This window comes from Podarcis vaucheri (genome assembly GCF_965113315.1).
Source record: "Podarcis vaucheri genome assembly, chromosome: 1".
NCBI lineage: Eukaryota > Metazoa > Chordata > Lepidosauria > Squamata > Lacertidae > Podarcis > Podarcis vaucheri.
The window spans coordinates 93435977-93459453 of NC_138759.1; the positions used below are offsets into that span (position 1 = coordinate 93435977).

General features: G+C 41.3%; 1 protein-coding gene across 7 annotated transcripts in view; it reads right to left on the reverse strand.

The window, feature by feature from the left end:
- Positions 1-23477, reverse strand: part of CLASP1 (cytoplasmic linker associated protein 1) — a 165318-nt gene that overhangs the window by 42618 nt on the left and 99223 nt on the right. For 3 of the 7 annotated variants that reach the window (XM_082238057.1, XM_082238055.1, XM_082238060.1), the window contains 4 exons: positions 21623-21730; positions 19911-19937; positions 17805-17972; positions 2403-2506 (listed from right to left, as the gene is read on the reverse strand). In XM_082238057.1, the coding sequence (XP_082094183.1) occupies positions 2403-2506; positions 17805-17972; positions 19911-19937; positions 21623-21730 (407 nt within the window). Of the gene's footprint in view, positions 1-2402; positions 2507-6314; positions 6378-11457; positions 11566-17804; positions 17973-19910; positions 19938-21622; positions 21731-23477 lie in introns of all 7 variants that reach the window. The other 4 variants (XM_082238056.1, XM_082238058.1, XM_082238059.1 and 1 more) reach the window with 2 other exon arrangements.

A 23477-nucleotide genomic window follows, 5' to 3' on the forward strand; every position in this document is an offset into this window, starting at 1 on the left:
AGGCAGAAACAAAGATGTTTCTGTTGACCAGGTTCAGTTGTCTCCTTTTACAGGTACAGAAATTAGTGTGTGCCAGGACACAGAATTTGACCTGCGGGGCTTTGTTTGAAATCTTGTTTGGTGGGATAAAGCCTTTTTGGAGCAGCATCTAGACTTCTCAAATACCAAGGTGGAGGGGCAGGGAGCAGAGAATGCTGCTTTTGTGAGAAAGACTACTAGAGATTAGGGGATTTTTTTTCAGTGAGAAACAGAGAAAGGCAGGAGACTGGCTACCAAAAGTAAAACAGTTGCCTTTTCACAATAGTAACGAGAAGAAAAACAGCAAAATTCAACTGAAATAGACTTTGGAGGGTTTCTTGTTGTACTGCAACATCAGCTGGACCTGGGTATCTGTCAAACAGGGTTTCAATAAGTCAGATGACTGGTCTGCTGCTCTGCATATCTTCAGTATGAGAAGGCCCTATCTTACCAGTTCTGGGGTTTTCTGGATTGGGCTTGCATTGCTAGTCAGCGATGCAAAATACCACTACCTTGAAGTAGAAACAAATTGTCTCTGTGTTCCATGTGGAGAATTGATTTTATGATATACTTGTTGAGGGCAGAGACTGCAGGACCCTTCTCCCTATCAGTCTTTAGACAGATGAAAATAACTGACGCGTGTATGCTTCAGCTGACAGGGTAATCTGAAAATTTATTTTGGAAAAAAATACAGGCCCCAACTTCACTACAGCCCTTTCTTTATGGATTTATGATTTTACTGAGGCATGGGAGAGAGAGCGTATAATTCACAAGCTGCACCTCAGGGCCAGTAGTTCCCTGTCAACTTTAACAAACACAAGAGACAGCTTGTACTGAAGTACTGGAGGCCTCGCTAGCTATCCATTCTAATGGAAGCTCTTCAGTTGTGGGTGAGAAAACAAAGTCAGTCATGGATGAACATTTTCATTCAGTAAAAAAATACTGAGATAGGTGGACCCATAGTCTAGGAGCTAGAATCAAGCCCACAGTGTCAGTCATAGCAGAAAGCATTGTACTTAAGATGCACTTAATGGATGATTTTCTGGAAATGAGGAGCTTCCAGCAGAGCACTTCTAAGGCCACATTCACGCCACACATTTTAAACACTATGATACCACTTTAAATTGTCACAGCTTCCCCCAAAGAACCCTGAGAGTTGTAGTTTGTTAAGCGCCCTGAGAGTTGTCAGGAGACCCCTATTCCCCTCACAGAGCTACAATTCTCACGAGTTCCCTTGGAAAAGAGATTCATTTTTTGCCTTCCAAATGCACCAAGCAATCTTCAGGAGCCAAGCAAAATTTGTTAACACTTCTGGAGCGATCTTCTCAGGCCTGGAGGCACATTTGAAAATCGAAAGAACTGTTGTAGGAACTGCAACATACCCATTTCACAGAAGTAACAGCAGTACTCAGACCCACCCATCTAGCTAGCTATCCATCCATCCATCCCCCAAAAAGAGTTAAACACACACACACACACCCAAACACATAAAACACAGAGCAAAAAAAGCAGGCAACACCCCCCCCCAAATTCAGGAAACTTCCCAACCAAACACTCCCCCCCCCAAGTAAAAAGAATAAAATAAAATAGGGAGGGGGAGGGGCCTTGGTGAGCATCAGTGGGGGATTTGAGGGTGACCCCAGATACCAACCACACCAGGGACACCTACTGTGCTGGAAATCAAGCCTGAAATACAGTGGTACCTCGGGTTACATACGCTTCAGGTTACAGACTCCGTTAACCCAGAAATATTGCCTCGGGTTAAGAGCTTTGCTTCAGGATGAGAACAGAAATCGTGCTCCGGAAGCGCAGCAGAAGTGGGAGGCCCCATTTGTCAAAGTGGTGCTTCAGGTTAAGAACAGTTTCAGGTTAAGAACGGACCTCCGGAATGAATTAAGTACGTAACCAGAGGTACCACTGTATCTAGAACTAGAGACACAAGTCCTTCATGTCTTACAGCTGAAGCAGCTCATCTACCATGACATATAACTGTTGAACAAAGCAGACAGCAGTTCAGAGACTTTGCCTGTGCTCCTAAGTGCATTTAGATGGAATATGACTCATCCAAATAAATGAGGCTTACTTCCACATAAGGGTAGTTAGGATCAAACAGTTAATGCTTGCAACTCTTCACTTGTATCTGAGGCTACTAGTGTCAATCTTCTCAGCTCCAATGCCAGCAATCACAACAGCTCTGCCTCTTGTGCAGAACGGCTGTGCATTAACTAACTTTATTCCATATATGCCAAACTCCCAGACAGACATTTAGGCAGTGTCACACACATTAAAAGGAACAGTTATAAACAAGAAACAGGAGCATGTACGTACAATAGGCAGCTTTAAGTCAGTTTCTGGTGTTGGTAGCATTGTGTTTTCCTTCTTACCAGTGCATCCGCCACAGCAGCCTCCAGATCTGTGCTTGTGCTGAGGACTCGCATTGCATTCATAGAGGCAGGCAACCTGCCTGGCTGTCCGAGCCCAAACCGGTCTGCACAAAAGACAATATTGAAAGACATCCTTAGGGGAGTTCACAGTCCCTTGGAATATTAATAAGGCTGCTGGCCAGGAATGAACCAACACAGAGAGGGAACTCTCACCATGGCTTTAATTATTACCAGGCACTGTTTTGTTTTGTTATGATCAGACCTCTTTAGCACCACGACAGACTTGTCAAAATGTAGAGTCCTGTTACATAGCTAGCTAGGATCCCAGATGTAGCACTGGACAAGTCACCAGAATACTTTCCTATCGAAAAACGGAGGGGAGGGAGTTGATCTCTGTTATGGTGTCTTTTTAATGAAACAACCTCTGGATATCACTCATTGTTCAAAGGAAGACGCAGGAGTACCACAACAAGATTTTTGAGTGTGCGTGTGTTTTGTGTGTTTTGAAGAGAAAAATTGCCACTAGTATTCTATTAATTTTCTTTTCTTTATTTTGCAGGTCCTGCAATGTGTACTTTTTAAAATACTCTAGAATAGCTAACAATTACTCTGACAGTGGCCCAGGACATGGCTTAGCACGAACTAGCAAACATACGGATTCCAGAATAAAGACTGTGGCCTTACTGTTGATGAGCTACACAGAGGTAAGCCATGGTTTGGCCTAGCATTACATCTGAATCTGGGTTTCACAGCCTTATAGATCAAAGACTATAATAATAATAATAATGAAAGAATGAATTTCAAAAGGATTTTTTTTTTCAACAGCTAGCGTAGGTTATCAATCAAATAAAAATCACAGTGTTTGAGCTTTTTAAAAGCAACAGTAACGTAGAAACATGGCATGCCAATCCTACTCTAGTTGTAGGCAATTAGCCGTGCACAACAACTGATGTCGAATGGTGGTGTATATCCCTAGTCCGTTCACTGGGGCCCAATCAGCATCACGAAGTGGATGAGTGTATGGATCTGAACTACCTGCAACAGCAGAAGGCTGCGTCTTTGCATATTTCCCTTGCTAGATCAGGACAGTGATAATCTGCACTACTGAACCATATAATTTGCAACTGTGCAATAAGTGGTAAAAAGGTGGTTTACATGCAAATATTTTAGGGCACACTAATTAGAAACAGTATTTGCTGAAGTAGCTTCATGCTTTCATCTCCAATGAATAGGAATTTCTTGCAAGGTTTAATGGGGGTGTGCAGATTCTATAACAACTGACGCAGGAACCTAGGCATAAACAGAATAAGTTCAACAGGAAAAATCATTTGTGAGCTCTGTGAACTCTGCAATCTTCTCTCAGATAAAAGTTGCATTCAACTTTTGCATTCGATATTTGTTTGAGTCTGCAGGAAGGGAAGCAAGATCATATCAACTATGAATCGATGTTAAGAGGCCAAAACCAATATGTTTCTAAGCATTGGGGCAATTATACCAAAAGTTTTTCATTTTTCAAAATGCGTTACCAAGATAAGGCATTTTAAATTTACAACAAGCACATTTTCTAAAAATAAAAGTAGACTACATGCGAAAATTAAACGTTTTTTAATGGAAAGCTTTTTCTGAAAGCAATTGACTGATGATGTTTACAGGGAAATAAAAACTGCATGTTATTACTATTCCCTTTTTTAATGCACCTAGTTGCAGAAGCAGCACAAATACTTGCTTCAAACATCAGTTTTGTTTCAAGTAGATCTTCAAGTAGAGAGACCTGGTGGAAATGTGACAATGTATATGAAGTGACAAGCCAAATGCACTGCTATGAAGATTTGTACCAGTCAACCATAATTTTGTAAATATCAATAAGTATCTGGTGCAATATAATAGCCATAGTTCCATAACCTACCTCCTTTGTTAAAGCCTTCCACTGTTCAGTGGAACTATTTGAGTAGGAGGCTTCAGAGAATCTACAAATATGTCTTAATGTCTTTGGATCTGGTGGCATTGCTCGGGTCTCACTGAAAGCCAGAATTTCACCCCTAGATTTGAATCTTCCAACATTTCAGTAACAGCAGAGGTAAAATGAAGTGTATGATCCAGCCAAACTAACCACTTTCATTTGTTTCAATGAAAAAAATGAACCACTAATCTGCATGGGGTTTAAAAGTGCTGAAATTCAGCTGGGTCATGGATTAGGGTAACATTTCTACTATTTGTGGAATATCCACAGTTGAAATATAGAACTGCCATAGCGTTGCCCCATTGAAAGGTATATAGGAATTTTGGGACTGTGACGTTTCCCCACAGACATGGCAAATCATTATTTCTATTGCTACCTGCCTCCCAAAATCAAGGAACTGGTTGCACTTTCATACATGATAAACTGGCCCCAGAATGTGCCACATGCAGCTTACTAGGCTAATTTCGTGACATGCGAATGAAGAAAGTGATCAAAGAGGTATGTGCAACCAAATTTGCTCCAGAAAACACACATAAATCTAGAACTCTTGCCCATAAAGTAATCACCAACTTGATTTAATACATAAGGATCCCACCCACCCTGGCAAGAGCTCCAATACTGAACAATTCTTTGACAAATCATGAAGTAAAAGAAATCTTTGCATCCAAGTGTGGTTATGGCCACCCTCCAGGAAAAAGGCATGCCACTGGGGAATTAAGTTTCAAGTGAAAATATTACTTGTGTAAGTTGGTAAAGAGTGAAAATCTAGCTCCAGCAATGCCAGTTGAAATGCTCACAATTTTCATAAAAACCAGAACTGAATTCTATCTGTCACATGTTATCAAGCAAAATTAAGACTGCATTAGAAAAGGGAAGATAGTTTTTTAAAAGATGTGGATAATCAGAATGGTAAAATAAATCATGTCATAAGCCTTTAAAATACCCAGCAGAAACAACTAAATTAAATTCACATTAAGTTACAAGGTGGCATGCAGTCATATGCCCTACTTTTAGCAAATGGGCAGAACCCATGAGATGGGTGACGATGCAATACATGTTTCTATTGGGACAAGTTCTGGGCTTATCAGTCCCTCACTCCGGAAGAGTATGTTTTTAGTGTACTAAAGCCCATTTCAAAGATATGAAAGAAGTTCTCCAGTAAAGTTTCAGAAGAGCACAAGGCAAATCCCAAATAATTTTTCAATGACACCCATTTTGAGACAAATTCTACCAAATCTGCCACCTTTCAAATGTATAGCACAAATTCAAATAAATCATGATTTATAGAAATCTATACTACTTGGCTTAAGAAGCTAATGCAAATCCGTAAAGACCCAGTCCAGCTTAAAAACCCAAGCTTCTAATTGCTTGATTTGTGCCTTTCAGTAAATAAGAGTTTTATAAAGCTTGGATAGAACATCATTTAAAAAATTGTATTTACCAAAAAAATATTAAACTGACTTTTTTTATTTGCACACCAGAGAGATACACTGTACAACTGAATTTTGAGCCACATCCTTGCTGCTGGTCAGCTCTGCCATTTATTTATTGAGCATTAGAAAATTGCAGCTCCAAGTGATGTTATGCGCTTCCTGTGGCTGCTGTTCAGCATGCCCCAAAATACTATGCAATCTGTCTGAACAAATGCATAGAAGATACATCAACAAAGCCCTGAATCGCCATTTTAACATTGTTTCCTTTCCAGGAATAACAGTATGCAAAACCAAAAAAAAACCCCACCTTTAAAAAAAAACGCATTCAAAACTTAAAAGTGACAAAAGCATGTTTAAAAGGAAAAAAAAGAAAACCTATGGCGGCGGCGGCGGTGGTGATAAAAAAAGAAGAAGAAGCACATGCTAAATGGATAGCGACGTTTGTGACTGCAAATGTTAAAATGGCAATAAAAAGAGACACTATTAAGAAGCAGACTCATGCAGTTAGCACTTGTTCACCTGACTGCCCAACAGAATCAGCAGTGGAGAGAGCGCTAGTGGACCTGGAATGACGTCGAGAGGCTGCAAGTAGAAGGAATGGCAACACCCACAGGATTAACACACATGTACTCAAGACAGAAAAGTGCCACAGTCCAGAGAGGATGCACATGATTAATACCAACACTGGCGTTACATAGTGAAAAGGAAATGGCATCGCATATGAATGGACATATAAATCGAGTGCCAGCCCCACAAGCAGGACCAACACCCAAAGCTCCCTTGCTCACCCCCCACCCTCCCCCTCCAGCTATGGGACATGATGCATGAAAAACAGAAGGGACCCCTTTTGAGACTTCCGAGTTACGTGCAGTCCAGCAGAGGCTGAGAAACATGAATCACCTGCCGGGTTCAGGAGAATCACTGGTGAAAACATGGAATGATCAACTTGGAAGCAATAGGATTTAGGTGTGGTCCGTCTAAATCCTATGGCGGAATCGCAATGAATCCTTAGAAACTGTGCTTGCAAGTGTTAAACCTCAGTAGTTTCATTCATAGATGTGAACCGATGGTCAATAAAGAGACAATTTGTAGTTCAGGGACAAACCGACAGCGCCGGAGAGGAGCGGAAAGACAACATAAGGAAATAACTTTCATGACATATATTTGCTGCAGAAATTATATCCCCAGTACCACAAAGCAGGTAACCTATTAAAACTGAACATATGACGCTACCATAGACATATTCAGGCTCCCTCTTAGGGGTAGCATCTCTCCCATTCCTCAGGCAGAGCGATTTCCCCAGTTCTGCTAACCCAGAATCAATTAGCAGTGAACGTGGGAACTTCTGCATTTAAAGCAAGTGCTCTGTCAAGAGTCTAATTAGGGTACCATATGGTCTGGACAACATACAGCTACAGTATGGAAAAGAACAAATCTGGATTTGAGAGGAGATTTGAATCATTCATGTTAGTTACAGGCTTTACTCTGAATATAGAGTCCTGAGGTCAGTTTTGTGGCTGGAAAACATCCAAGCACCCAAAAAGTAAAAGGCACCAGCACTGACAACTAGTCATTTAAACCCTTCACAAGTGCCAATAGAGCCGTATACAGTTAAGCAGTCTGGTCACAGTATACTTACCTTTGGATCCAAGACAATGAAGAGTTTGTATCATAATGATGTATTGATTAATACAAAAATCAAAGAGGTCACACATTATGCTGCGGAAAGAAGCAGATTTGGCTGGGGAAAGTGTCATTTAAATACTTTCACCGCTTATTTATTCAGCTGCTCAATCTGCAGTTGTACTGCATGCATGCTCATGCTTTCACTAGTTCTGAACTCAGTTTTGGATCTGAAAGAGCACCCTTCTCTTTAACAACTAAAAGAGTCTAAGCAATAACAGAGCAGAGAATTTGGAGGTTGATGTAAGATGGCAAGGATAACCCCTGCTAATTTTTTTTTGCATTTCATATACTCTCCCATTTGATCCTATCTTGGATGTTTTAGATATCTATATGTGGGCCCATTTTGCATGTCACATTATATTATACGTAGTGTAAAGCAAACTGTGGCTTTGTGTGAACTAGCAGTTATATAAAAAAAAAGATTATGAATTATTTTATTGGAATAGATGGTTATAAGATCTGTGATCTTGTATATTTTGTTGTTCCTTCAGCTTGTTAAACTTCCTTGTGTATAGTAATATAGATGAGTGGTATTCAAATTAAAAGTGACATGAAAAATGAAAAATTGTTGCTAAAAAGTTCCCATAGTTCTCTTCCCCACCTTCTGCTGCCGCCATGCTGCATACGAAACAAGTCAGAGTCTGGCTTGCTGTGTTGCCCAAATAAACTATTAATATAATGTGATGTGCAAAACTGGGAGATGAGCCAGGGTAGTACTAACATTATTTAGCAAATCTATTTATTTCAAAGTCTATAGTTGCATTTTATATAAAATGCTATTAAATTCTTAAAATTGAATTTTGATTTAGATTATCACTAACAGCAGTATTTTTTTTATCTTGCCTTACTAGAAGAAAAAATATAAATTTGCATATGATAAATGCTAGGAATATGTACAACCAGTTGTATACTTGGACAGTAAGAAAAGCATACAGCTTTGCATTAACAGTTGAAAAGTTTCTAAAATGGTACATTTGATACATGCACATGCACCACTAAGATGTCTTTGGGTCTTAGTTTTCAGTTACAGTATATGACTGGAAAAAAACAACATAAATATTTGGTTCCAATATCAGACACACACACACAGAGAGAACGCAACTGCTCCTTTAAATTCATGTTTTCTGTGTCTTTGCAAACTTTGCAGCCCAAGAACTGAGTCACAGAACAACAGTGGAAAGAGAAGAGTCTTCCAAATGCTTAAGCAATGCATAGAGATTCCCCTGTATTTCCCTGCCGTGCTCCACATGTTGCATTGATCATTGCCAGGCTATGCAGCAACAAATGCCCCCCTTCTCCTAGCCCAATGGGTAAACACACTCAAACATTGGCAAGACGAGGCTAGGAAGACCGGGGTTTGTGTTTTTGTTCAGACCTTTTTAAAGCCATTCCTTAATCATCCTTTAGAAAGCTATCTGAAACATTCCAGAATTCAGATTAATATTAATAAATCTTAGTTAAAGAAGAGAGGATGGTTCCTGAACACACAAACCCCCAGCCTTGTTTTAGCTGTAATAGATCACTGAACTAGAGAAATTTTAATTATCAACAGTGAGTAGAAAGGTTTTCTGATTTACCTATGTATATAATGGCAGCAATAGTCACTTATCAAGTAGAAGAAATTTTTGTTTTTTGTTATATTGTCATTCTATCTACTATAAATTTTTGAAAGCTGTGTGACGTCTGTTCATCCATTAGTTCTCTAAGCCTTCAGACCTTTTAAATGGCATGATGGTTCCTGAAGCGGGTTTCGGTCTATGTTTGGAAACCACCGGATGCCACTTTGAATCAACATGGATTGACTGAACCTTCCAAAACTACACTGATTTGGACACATATTAAGATATCAAAACTGCCAGGCTCCCACCACAAGAATTCTCTTCACAGAAGGACCTGGTCCTCCCAAAACAAATGCTACAGAGGAGCAGGCTGGATCTGGGGCCTTCAGAGTTCAAGGCATCCCAACACCCTTCACAAGACACAGAGGGCCCCTGAACAGAAGCTGAGCTGCTACTGAGTCCAGGGGAGCTCTGGAGCCTATTAAGTGTAGACCTAGTGAGCTGGAGTGCCTGAAGGCTCTGAAGGTACATGCGTTAAAGCTTCCAGTTTCTGGAAGGAAGTGCTGGAACAACATCCTTGATGTGCCTTGACTGGACTTCCTGTGTTTTGTCCTTGGACTGCTTCTGGACCTTGCTTCTGGTTTGTGACCAGACCTTTCTTTTTTTTTAGGACTACTAGATCTGAAGCAGGACAGTAACCAATTTTTGCATGATGGCTGATGAGAGTGAGGAGAACGTTTCCCCTTCCCCTAAATTTGGATTCGATTGGATGCCATTTTGAATTAAGATGGCAGACCGAATCATTCTAAACTGCTCACATTTGGACACCTCTAAAAGATATCGGCACCAATGTCTGAGGCCTACAGCTGTGCTCTGGATGTGGATCTGAAAGCTCATGGTTTAAAGACTCCCTTTCCCATCAGCAATGTTAGAAACTAGCCTCTACAAGTGTCACACACAGCAGGGTTACAGTATCATGTCCATAACCCTTGCTTTCCTCCACTATGAAATCCCAATGAGTGTTGGGTATATAGTGCTAAAATGTGAAACACAGAGAGTGGTACTCAATTATGTCTTACTCAGAGTAGACCTATTGAAACCAATGGCCCTAATTTAGTCATGTTCATTTCTATCCCACCCTTTTTCTCCATGGAGCTCAAGGTGGCCTGTCCATGGTCCTCCCCCTCCTCATTTAATCCCCACAACAACCCTGAAAGGTGGATTAGGCTGAAAGGCAGTGACTGGCTCAAGGTCACCCAGTGAGCTCCATGAAGGCCGAGTGGGGATTTGAACCCTGGTCTCCCAAGTTCCTAGTCCAGCACTCCAACCTCTACGACAGGCATAGGCAACCTTCGGCCCTCCAGATGTTTTGGCCTACAACTCCCATGATCCCTAGCTAACAGGACCAGTGGTCAGGGATGATGGGAATTGTAGTCCAAAACATCTGGAGGGCCAAAGGTTGCCTATGCCTGCTCTACGACACACTGGTCTACTCTGAATAAAACTTAGCTGAACACCACCCAGCTCTTGGTACATGATCACAAACTACCTGACTGCTTTAAGCAAGTCACAAGTACCATACATTGTAGAATATACTGGAATGGGATTTTATATTCAGACTGAATACTTCTACAAAATCAACTGATGCCTTTCAAGGCTTCAGGATGCTCAGTTTCCTTCAGAATATCTCGCACAACTAATTAACCAATAATACAATAAAAAGCATTCATTACGAAGAACCAAGACGTTGCACTACTAATTTGGAAGCACAGGTTTTTCTTTGGGCTAGGGTTGTTGGATCATAATTTTAAAAGCAAGACCGTGGAACTTCTGGGAAATTATGATTCCATTATGCTCTATAAATACAGGGCATTTTAATCGCAATTACAGCGGGGGATGGAGTTACCCTGCGACAGCAATCTTGATATTGCATGTATGCAAGCCACAGGATGGAAGAGGGGGAAAGAAAATGTGAACACACTTTCTAAGTCCCCCCACCCCGTGAAAGCCAATATTACATTGGATCTAAATGCCACCATCTCATGCTTGGAGGCAGCATCACTCTTCCCTGAAGTGATGAAGGCTGGCTGCTTTCGGAAGTGCTGGATTTGTCAAAACCATTGTTGCTCAAATGCTGTTAAAAGAACTTGGAAACTATAACAAAATGATGATTATTTTTAGGCGGAAGGATCTTCCTACTAAAGGACAGCAGGATTTAAGCATGCAGAAGGGAAGACAAAAAAGTGAGGGTCGGAAACAGGGAGTGTTGGGAAGGTTTGTTTGTTTTTTGTTTTGCAATTAAAAAAAGAGAGAGAGTAAAACAAGCTCATTCCACCTAGTGATGTCTTGACTAAGCCACGAAAAAGGGGGAGGAGAAGGAAGGGCCCTTGGAAGCTCCAGCGCCTGCAGGTACTCACCAAGTGGAGGGAAGCCCCGAGCAGGGCTTGTATCTCGGCTGCTCTCACGGCTGGTATCGCGGCTGCACCCCTGACTCACGCTGGGTCGGGGGATACGGCTGCTCCGTGCTAGCATGCAGCAGGGAGGGTTTCAGAGAAGGTGAACACAAGTTTAATGAGGACACAAAGCTCAGAAAGGAAAGTCACATTTATGGTCATTATTGACATTAGTAAAAAAAGGAAAATCATGGGCGGCAGCAGCCAACTCTGACTGGCCACAGACCAACCGCAATGCATGCCAAGTTGCGCTTTATTGTGTTGCAAACCAGCACACCTGAGAGGCCTGTCTGGCAGGCAATCCCGGTTGGTGTAAGTGGTAAAGGGACAGAAGGTCTTAGTTGGAAAAAGAGGGGGTTAGACTTTACACATACAGAGATCATGCCAAACTGCGGAGGCTGAAAGAAACATTGTGGGAAAGAGATATGCTTTTAGAGGGATAACCAGATCAACAAGGATTTAGCCATGAACCACTAAAGAAAGGCCACTTTTACAAAAAGAAAAAAAAGGTCTTTTACAAAGACTTGTCATACTAATAGACAAATAATGTCAAAGGAGGGTAAGCAGGACATTTACCTATCTAGAACCTTCTCAAAATATGCTATTATGATTATCTCCCTGATCGGTCAGCATTGCTGTAGGTACGCTTGCAGGATTCCCTCTCCTCTCTGCCCTTCTTTTCTCATCAAAATCCGGCATGCCTACTCAAACATGAAGTGGAATCTATTCCTTTGGGTTTCTATTCAACAGCACAGCCCAAATCCAGTTATTTGTTGGAGAAGAATACAAATAAGCACCTGGAGACCACCAAGACTGAAAGGTGCCATGTATGACACTACAGAGCCCTTCAGTTTGAGAATAAAGAATATGGACTGAAGAGAAAACCAAACAACTGGTGCATCATTTGCTTCCACAAACCCATCCTGTTATTGCAAACTCTGGATCAGTCCACCGGCTCAGTGAAACAATGATCTGAATACTGAGGCTGAATCATAAAATTGTGAACTGAAGTGCGGTCTGACTGAACCAGATTCCAAACAGGGACAGTGGCAAACCTACATTTTTGCTGCCCTGAGGTTTGAACTGTTATGCAGGCCCCTTTGGAACCAGCATTGTGGTCTAGGTAACCACTATGATCTTCTTCAACTTAGGGATTGTTCCATGACAGATCACCACATTAAAAAAAAATAAAAATTAACTTCTATGCCTCAGATTTTGATTAAAATTTATGTGCTGAAATATCTCACATCTCAAAATCACTGGTGTGAACAAAAATTTTCCTACGCCTTATAGTTTTCAAGTTATGGGAGGGAAATGTTATATACATGCATGATTAACTTTTTTAAAGCAATGTGGACTATAGCTGCTTCTGGGGTCCCTCTGGGATTAGGAGCCCTGAATCCTAGATGCGCCCATGATCAGGGACAGGGATATGCTTGTAACATGTGATTCTCATGATGCAGCAAAAGAAAGCAGAAACAACCCTGCAAATCTATAAAAATTCCATTCTGTTCATAAATAGATAACCAAGAGTGCCTGAGTAGAAGAAAGCGTTCCACCAAGTGTGAACTATTCATGACAAAAAATGAACAGCTGGAGAAAAAATGCACAGGGAGGTGCACCCTATATAGATTGCACTACGCTGGGTGACCTGATTAAATGCCACTGTAAATATCCATATGGCTTTAGAGAGGACGTGGCTTATTAGAGAGTATTCACAGGCATGCGTTTTCAGCTTTCTGGTATCATCCAAACTGCCTATATATATATATATATATATATATATATATGCTTTCGTAGATTTTCACGGGTACAGGAATGCAGGTTTTGGTATCTTCGGGTGTCTTCCCGTGTAAGAGTAGGGGTGTCTGGGCGACGTTTCGACGAGGTCTCACTCGTCATCTTCAGGCTGGTGCTTTCGGCTTCTTGTTACTGGAACAGAGCAGAATCTGGTGTTTGAGTTCCTATAAATACTGTTGAGGGGTGTGGTGTATAGCCTCCAACGTTCTGGGCAGAGAGGAAGTTCCTAGATTAGTGTGCCTTTTCTTCTTTTGTTCCTTAATTACTTGAGGGATATCTTGAGTGATTTCATGAGTGATATTCTGAATACCCCTGGGTGGGTCATTAAGTGTAGATTAGTTGCTAAAGCTTTCGTGTCTTGACCTCTTGAGCTTGTCAAGAGTTTTTCTGAGAAGATGGCTGTGCTGCATTTAGTTGTGCTCTGGCTTGGCTTCGTGTATAGGGGCGAGCTGTGATTTTGTGCCTTGTGCCCGCCAGATCTGTGTAGGGATTGCAGGGGGGTGCAGCATCCGGAGGTGCCACTATAGTTTGGCTACTGGATGGAGTCTGTAATATGTCTGTGGAGAGGGTCTGGGTTTGGGTCTGGTGTGGTTGATTGGTGACGGCGTTCTGTGTGCCTCTGGTTCTGGTGTCGGTTTTTGTGGGGAGGGCTAATTTCCAGATGTCTGGCAGGCGGGACGTGTCGTCACGCTTGTTCATGTTGTGAGGGTGTTTCTCTATCTCGATGGCTTCCATGATTATTCTCTTGTGGTGATGTTCCATGTTAAAGAGCAATTTGGAATCTGCAAAATTAATTTCGTGTCCTGTTTCTTTCATGTGTTGGAAAAGAGAGGAAGTTTTTTTTTTTCTTTTCTTCTTTTTTGACGGCATTCTTGTGTTCTGCGATACGTGCATTTATTCGTCTGTTTGTTTGTCCAATGTACGTGGCTGGGCAGACTTTGCAGGGTATTTCATAGACCCCTTGGTTTTCCAGCTGGATTTTGTCTTTTGGGTTTCTGAGGATATTGGCTATTTTTTGGTTTTTTCACACGTTACTAACTCCTTCCAGTTCATAGAAACAATAAAGAAGCAATACCTACATCCCGATGACCTACTTGTGAGCTTCGATGTTGTATCTCTCTTCACTCAAGTACCCATTAATGAAGCCTTGACAGCCATTCAAAACAAATACAATCCCCCCAAATACATCCTGGACCTGACCAACCACTGCCTAACCAACACGTACTTCATCCACAATGGACAAAGATACAAACAGATAGAAGGAGCACCTATGGGATCACCCCTCTCACCGGTCATCGCAAATTTGTACATGGAACACTTTGAAACCAATGCTTTAGACAAGTCAGAACACAAACCCAAACTTTGGCTCAGATATGTTGACGACACCTTTGTAATTTGGCCACACGGGAAAGAAAAACTAGATAGCTTCCTCACACATCTCAACAGCCTACACCCCAAAATACAATTCACTATGGAAATAGAAGACAACAACCAACTCCCCTTTCTTGACGTCCTAATCTACAAAAAACCTGATGGCTCCCTAGGACACACTATCTACCGGAAAAAAACACACACCAACCGCTACTTACATGCACAATCACACCACCACCCTGCACAAATAAACTCCGTAGCCAAGACTCTCATCTCCAGAACCAAACGCCTGGCTGACAAAGACCACTTGACAACTGAGTTACAGAATCTCTCAAATGTGTTAATCGCCAATGGATACCAGAAAAACAAGGTTACGAAGCTAATCCAAAAAGAAACACCCCCCAAAAACCAAGACACAGAAGAAAACAATGGCATGGCCCTCCTTCCTTATATCAAGGGCACTACAGACAAAATTAGCAAAATCCTCCATAAACACAATATCAAAACAGCCTTCTGCACCAACCAAAAAATAGCCAATATCCTCAGAAACCCAAAAGACAAAATCCAGCTGGAAAACCAAGGGGTCTATGAAATACCCTGCAAAGTCTGCCCAGCCACGTACATTGGACAAACAAACAGACGAATAAATGCACGTATCGCAGAACACAAGAATGCCGTCAAAAAAGAAGAAAAAACTTCCTCTCTTTTCCAACACATGAAAGAAACAGGACACGAAATTAATTTTGCAGATTCCAAATTGCTCTTTAACATGGAACATCACCACAAGAGAATAATCATGGAAGCCATCGAGATAGAGAAACACCCTCACAACATGAACAAGCGTGACGACACGTCCCGCCTGCCAGACATCTGGAAATTAGCCCTCCCCACAAAAACCGACACCAGAACCAGAGGCACACAGAACGCCGTCACCAATCAACCACACCAGACCCAAACCCAGACCCTCTCCACAGACATATTACAGACTCCATCCAGTAGCCAAACTATAGTGGCACCTCCGGATGCTGCACCCCCCTGCAATCCCTACACAGATCTGGCGGGCACAAGGCACAAAATCACAGCTCGCCCCTATACACGAAGCCAAGCCAGAGCACAACTAAATGCAGCACAGCCATCTTCTCAGAAAAACTCTTGACAAGCTCAAGAGGTCAAGACACGAAAGCTTTAGCAACTAATCTACACTTAATGACCCACCCAGGGGTATTCAGAATATCACTCATGAAATCACTCAAGATATCCCTCAAGTAATTAAGGAACAAAAGAAGAAAAGGCACACTAATCTAGGAACTTCCTCTCTGCCCAGAACGTTGGAGGCTATACACCACACCCCTCAACAGTATTTATAGGAACTCAAACACCAGATTCTGCTCTGTTCCAGTAACAAGAAGCCGAAAGCACCAGCCTGAAGATGACGAGTGAGACCTCGTCGAAACGTCGCCCAGACACCCCTACTCTTACACGGGAAGACACCCGAAGATACCAAAACCTGCATATATATATATATATATATACACTGAATTCTTCACAGATGGCATTTAAATAAGGCCACTACCTGACCAAATTTTAAGTTTAAATTTTTAAAGTTCTGCTTCATTGCTAGCCTATAGGTAAATCAAATTTTTTCATGTATTTAAATGAAAATGTAATATATAAGCAAAAATAACAATTGCATGTATTTTTCCCCACTGCAACAAAAGTGACGCTGTCTCCAAAGAGGACTCAGACCTTACTCTGGTGTTCATTCTGCTCTGAACAGATGTCTTAATTTGGGTTCATGGGAATCTAGTTTGCTTGCATAAAATGTTTTCCTGGATCAACGGACTCTCAACAAAATTACAGTTTTCTCATTGTGATGACTGCTCTGGTTATCAGCTTGGTATTGATGTCCTCTGCCATTTTCTTAAGAATAGCTATGCCCTTCTTTATCTTGTTTCCCTTGTCTGCGTTTTGACTTCCTTCTCTGTGCATACAACCAGAAAGCCTGTCCCCAGATCTCTTCTAGAGAGGTAACCTTACATCCCACATTACTACTAAGGCTTTGATTCCCTCTCTCACTCACCCCACTTGCCATCTCATAAATCTGGTTGAAATTTCTGCTCAGATCTTGTATGCCTTCTGTGCTGTCATTCTATCCTGTATCTTGAGCTCTGACCATGTATGTGTCTCCCCCTCCAGTCCCACCTGCTTTCCCAATTCCACTCTTGCCTGTTTACTCCTGGAATTCTGACATTGACTTTAAAGTCACTGTTTCCAGTTCTACTCTGCTAGTTTATCTGGAGGTCTCAATTGCAGTTCTGGCCAGCAGGACATGATTCTATGCTGATGAATTATAATGTAAACCAGAACTCCTACCTTCAAAATAAAACCTGCCAAGGCTACCATATTTTTTACATTGAAAGCAGGCAGCCTGGCTTGAACATCAGATGTCTCTGATAACTGGACAGCTGCTTTTACTGAGCCATGGAATGTGCACAATGGTCCTACATATGTTCATTTGTGGGGAGGGGAAGCTACAGAATAAGTTGAATAGTTACTTGAATGGTAAACAGTGCACTAATAGGTTCAATTTTCAAGCAGAGGCAACAACATGATATATATTTATACATATTTTTTTCCTAAGGGAAGGTAGAGAAAGAAAATGTTAGCATTCACCAACATCAACATGAACTAAGAAGTAGCTAAATTCTGTCTTAATGCTCTTGACAGTACATTTGAAATGATAGGATGGAATTAAATCATGAGAGTGGCAACTGGTTGTTGTTGTTTTTTTTAAAAAAGTATTAATGTTGTGATTAAACCTGGGCAACCTCCACCTAAGGTGGCTTCACCTAAAGTTCTACTAGTGTGGAATTAGGTGGTAGTTTTACTGATTCAGTGGAAAAGATGGCCTTGCCATTTCAAAGTGCTCTCTCAAGAGATTCCTCTTTCCTCATTCTGGAGTCACAGAACTTTGTGGACATGTTAGCATGACTCTGAAAGAATGCAAATCGCTAATAAAGTACTTAGGGTGCACATTTAAATAAGGCCATCATAGCCACCATGTTATTGCGGTAATACCAAGTACCATGCCGTGTTTCTTCAGTCTCTTTGTTCTGCACCGAATCCAATACAAATCTTACCTAGACCTATCCTGTTTGGACTGGTCTCTCGGCTGCAGCCCTGGCTTCGAGGGACCTTGCTGCGTTTTTCAGCAGGAGATGGCGCTGGGTGTCCTCTGGTTGTTCCACTGCTCAGTCCACCGTATGCGCTTCCCAAGAGCTTGCCAGGGGAACTGGATCGACTGCCAGCTAGACGGGAACCACAGATATAAAACAAAAATATTCAGCTTATCCCAAAATGACTAAATCTGCCCGGTTCCATTTAATTAAAAAATATATCAAAAACAAAATTAAAACAGCAAAGTAAACCCAGAAGCCGCCCATTTGTTAATAAACATGTCTGATCACTTCTGAATTACGCATTTCCAAAATTATGATGGATTGAGAGGAAGTACCTTCCTTAAACAAATACCCAGTTCACGCATAATGAGGCACTCCTACAAACCACAGTTTGTGCATGAAAGAAAGCTCAAGGGCCCCCTGTTTCCATCTCCCTCATTCTTTTCTACTCTCATACACCCAGGCTGCAGACTAGAGGATACCTCCTGATTTCTTAAACCACAATTTCCCTTCATGTCCAATCAGGAAATATGGTTTTATAAAGGCAGAAAGGGATCCAAAGAACTGCTCAGCTCACACAAGGGTCTTGTAGCAGCCCAGTGGATTATTATTATTATTATTATTTTAAAAAAAAACTTTTTAAAACTCTTTCAGGCTGCCTTGTGTTACCACACAACCTACAGTGGTGCTTCGCAAGACGAAAAGAATCCATTCTGTGATTCTTTTCGTCTAGCGGTTTTTTTGTTTTGCGAAGCAAGCCCATTGACGGATTAGCGGATTAGCGCTATTAGCGGCTTATCAGATCAGCTGATAAGCCACTTAGCGGCTTAGAAAAAGGGGGGAAAGGGGAAAAAAACCGCAGGAACTCGCAAGATATTTTCGTCTTGCGAAGCAAGCCCATAGGAGATTCGTTTTGCGAAGCACCTCCAAAACGGAAAACTCGTCTAGCGAGTTTTCCGTCTTGTGAGGCATTCGTCTTGCGGGGCACCACTGTACTTTTAAAAGTCCCTTCAGTTTCAAAAGCACTTTGCAATGCTGGGAAGTGGGCTCTTGTCTTGTTAAAAAAATAAAAATTCAACTGAACTCACCATACTAGATGCAAGATCCTTTGATCGTGAATTCATCTTTAAATGGCTTGCTACTAGTAAGTAGGTTCTATACATCTTGAGGCATCTTGCATACTTGTTTAATTGAACCTACAATTAAGAATGTTTTTCCCAACCTAGGAACTACAGTTTAAACCAGTGCTGCTGCTTCTGTTGTCTGAACAAGCAGCAAACATTTCATTTTTATTATTTTAAGAACTTCTAAACCTCCTCTATCCAGCAAAGAGTTATTCATGGTTGTTCGCAAAGCATTCAGTTTTCCATTTGAACATTTGAAGAGGTGACCAAAAGCCCTGCGGTCTTTTTAGCAGAAGCCCTAAAGTACACTTAAAAGGGAGCAAGCCCCATTGAACAAAGTGGAGCCTACTTCTGAGTAAACATGCATAAGCTTGTTCTGCTAATTCATGCCAAACTACCTGGAGACCATATAAAAAACAACATTCCTGATTTGTATGTACATTCAGAAGATTTGGGCTCTTGATTATATGGGTCTCTGTACCTTATCTTCACTCTACAGTCTACTGTACAAGACAAAAATGCCAAATCTTACTTCCAATTTTTCCTTCCAAAATTTACACTGAACTTAATCTCACACGCATCAGCAAAACTAAGCTGCCCAATCAGAGCTGTGTCAGAAGAAAGTCCTACTGAATTAAGCAGGGTTTACTCCCAGGTAGTGGTGTTAGGATTACAGCCTAAATTATGCTGATGGATAAAAAAGAACACCTAGTTTTTAATAGTCATAGCAGCTGAAAGTATGAAATGTTTTTATATATGCACAGGTATTCTAAGTACCTAATGTGTATACCAAAAGCAGTCCAAGTCTGAATTCTCAATTTAGGGGCACTGGGGGGATTAAAGAGGGCAAGTATCCTGAATATTAAAATAGTTAAAAACAGTAGCGTGAAAGACAGCACAGACATGGAAACAGGAGTGAAAAAACAAAGAAGGGGTTCCTTACCACCAGCAGGGTTAGCTGATCTGGATCCTGGATTATGAGAGCAGACCAAAGGACAGGCAGAGAGTGAATTAGAGAAAGCGAGACAATACAAAGTTCAAGAAGCATTGCTAGTTGCACACAATACCAGTTGCTTTTTGACAGACACATCACTGCTTGCACCATGCAGTATATTACACAGGAGGCCTTTCTTGCCAGCATGTCCACAGAGACACCTATTACCTGCACTTATGAGCTGGCAAATGACCACTTGGGGGTCAAGCAAAAAGAAATGTAGTGCCAGCACAGAGCCTTCATCAGTGGTATCACGAGCTGGCCTTGTACAGCAATTAGATGCAGTGTAGCAGGACATGCAAAGCTGTTTCAGGTCACAGACAAATTACTAGCATATCTGCACTGGGATAACTAGTGGGTCCATGAGTAACGATCCAACATGCACATCAATCATCCCAAAGCCAGCTTCTTCAGCCCCCCCCCCAAAACGCTGTGTCCTCTTAATAATGTATTGATTTTGTTAAGGATTTAGAACACAAAGAAAGATACCAGTAAGAAAACAAAAATGATCAAGAAACCAAGAGCAGCCCCAATAGCTATATTGCTCACTAGCAATCCCTTATAATGGGTTTGCAACTTTCACAAGCAGGATAGTAAGACTGGACTTCCAAGCACCCAATGAAAGAACTGCAAGATTCAAAGATTAGGGCTCTAACAATCAATGTAAAAAACACAACATCAGGAGAACTGGCATTCTGTCAGGGTCAGTGGGAATGCTCATACCATGCAACATAAAAAACTTGTGAATATGCTACTGGTAATATCATTTTTCTCTTTATGCAAATACACTACATTAAGCACCTAATCACTATTTTACACATTCTACATTATCCCTTCTTTAGAATTATTTTCACACACCCAGCATGTCAGCTTAATTGAGAGATGCCCCAGGTGATCAGGAATCGGAGTGACTAACAAGATGCAAATTAGCAAGTATCATATGCTCTTCCCCTTAACTGATCAGTAATTGCAGATCATACAGTACAGTAACAAAGGATCAGAGAGCCAGCTATTATTTATGACATACAGGAATCAATTTTATTTTCTTCAGCAGTCATCACAGATGCAGACCTTTCTGCACAGTGTCAGCACTCAACCAATCCAGCCAAAGTCCCACCTTCCTACTCTCCGAAAGACACGCTCCCATGATGCTGGATGAATTACAGGATGAATGGCACAAGACATCCCAGAGAAATGGATAGGGCCTGATTTAGTGGACCTCCTCTGGGGTAAAAAGAGTAGGAAAGCCCTTTACAAGTAAGACAGGCAGACACCACAGAGTAGAAGCAGCTTCTAATGAAGGAGTATTCTTCCATGCTTAGCACAAAGGAGTTCATGAATGTGTGAAACACAAGTGAACAATTCAATCAGCATATTAGGAGATAAACGTACGTGATCATAGTGAAAGAGGATGGGAATGTACACAGGGATGGTAACCATTACCTAGAGCCCTCAAATATCCTGATATTTCTATATCTGTGTACCATTTTATAATGAACTGGAGTCCTAGCCTTGGATAAGGCTGTTCCACACAAATGATATATACTGAACAAAACTGACTGGAGTGAATGGAATACGTGCTTCCTACGAGGACAGGCAATGAAAACGAGCTGGAAAAATATAAAGCCTCCTCAACAAAACAAAGCTAAATGGCTTCTTACGCTGGGACTGTGAAACTACTTTAGCCCGGCTGCGGCCTCGAGTGTCAGCAGGTGATGAGGTGATACTGGTGGTACTTCCAGAGCTTTGCCTCCTTGTGCGGATCCGACCTAGGGAAAAGGGGGGGAAAGAAGCAGCAGTTAATTAATCCAAGTGATTGTGCTTTAAATATCTTAACCTCTCACCGACACATTCAAATTGGGATGAACAAATCTATAATAATCATAATACTTGTACTAAAATGAAAATGCATCCCATTTTACTAGTGTTAGAAATATGGTTAAAACTGCAATATCAAAACCAGAAATGAATATTTAGGTGCAACCCAATGGGACTTCACCTCTCTCCTCTTCCTACAGCCCCCAAAACCTGCCCTAGAGGCTTTTACAATCCTCTGGGGAAACTTTTGATGGCGCACAGAGGACTCCACAGAGGGGAGGAGAGGATAGTAAAGTTCTGTTGTTCAAGTGGAAGCCTGTTCTGCTTACACACATATGATGTTGGATACAACCCTTTGCATTTAACAGGGTACATATAGAACACCCAAAACAATTTGCATCAAAATGTCACAAGAAAAAGGAAAACAACAAAGTTCATTCCTAAATTAGGGGAGAGAGCTGGAGATAAGGAGGTTCTGGGTGTTAATGGCTGATCTTCAAAATTATTATTGAATAAGACTAGGTAATATTATTCCTGCTTTACAGATAGGATGAAGAAGTCCCTGTGTGTCCCCAGAATGTTCTAGCAGAACAACTTCTCAAGAATGCTCTTGCAGCCCTGTTATGGCCAGTAGAATCAGTAAGCACAAAGCACGATGATCCAAATTTTTCTGACAAATCCTGAAGGACTCTACCTCAGTGGTAGAGCATCTACTTTGCACAGGGAGGCTCCCAGTCCCCAACATCTACTGGAATGCCCCACGTTTGAAGCCAGGGAGAGCTGCAGACAATACTAAGTTAGGTGAACCAATGGTCTGGCTCAATATTAAGGAAGCTTCCAAAGTTCCTATGATAATACAAGGAAAGCAACAGCAATGTACCATACTAAACTTTACAACTTTATCATTATTCCCCCTCCCCTTCACTAGCAAAAAAAAGCTGCTTCAACTATTATCAGCAGAACTGCTCCAGCTGCCCTGAAAGTGTGAATTAACAGAAGATGACACCAACAGATGTACTATTCCTTCATAGGCTGCATCCCATCAGAGCCCAACCCACCAGCACCACTGGACCATTTGACTTTGTTGGACTCCTACTCCCCCTTAGCCACTAGAGCCAATCGTCAGGAATAACAGGAATTGTAGTCCAACGTCTGGAGGGAACCAGGTTGGCTACTCCATGATTACTGCTAATAATAATGATAATAATGATAATAATGATAATAATGATAATAATGATGATAATAATAATAATAATAATAATAATAATAATAATAATTTTATTATTTATACCCCACCTCCATCTGGCTGGGTTTCCCCTGCTGCTCTGGGGAGCTTACAGCATATATAAAAACGTAGTAAAATATCAAATATTAAAAACTTCCCAATACATGGCTGCCCTCAAATGTCTTCTAAAAGTCTTAGTCTGTCCTACCTCACAAGGTAATTATATCTACTATCTTCACTTTAAGCTACAGGTTAGTCTAAAAATAACCAAATTCAGTGCAAATGCTCAGTCTGGCTTTGGCTATTCAGCAAAGTCAGCCATTTTTGCAGTTGCCATTAGAAATATGATAGATTTTTTTTTTAAGGAATAAAAAGTTATATTTCCCAAGGGGATCCCCTTTCTCTCTTCAACAAACATTCTGTTTCTTCTACCTTTCTATTCCAGCGCTATTTCAGAAAGCACACCTTTCGCA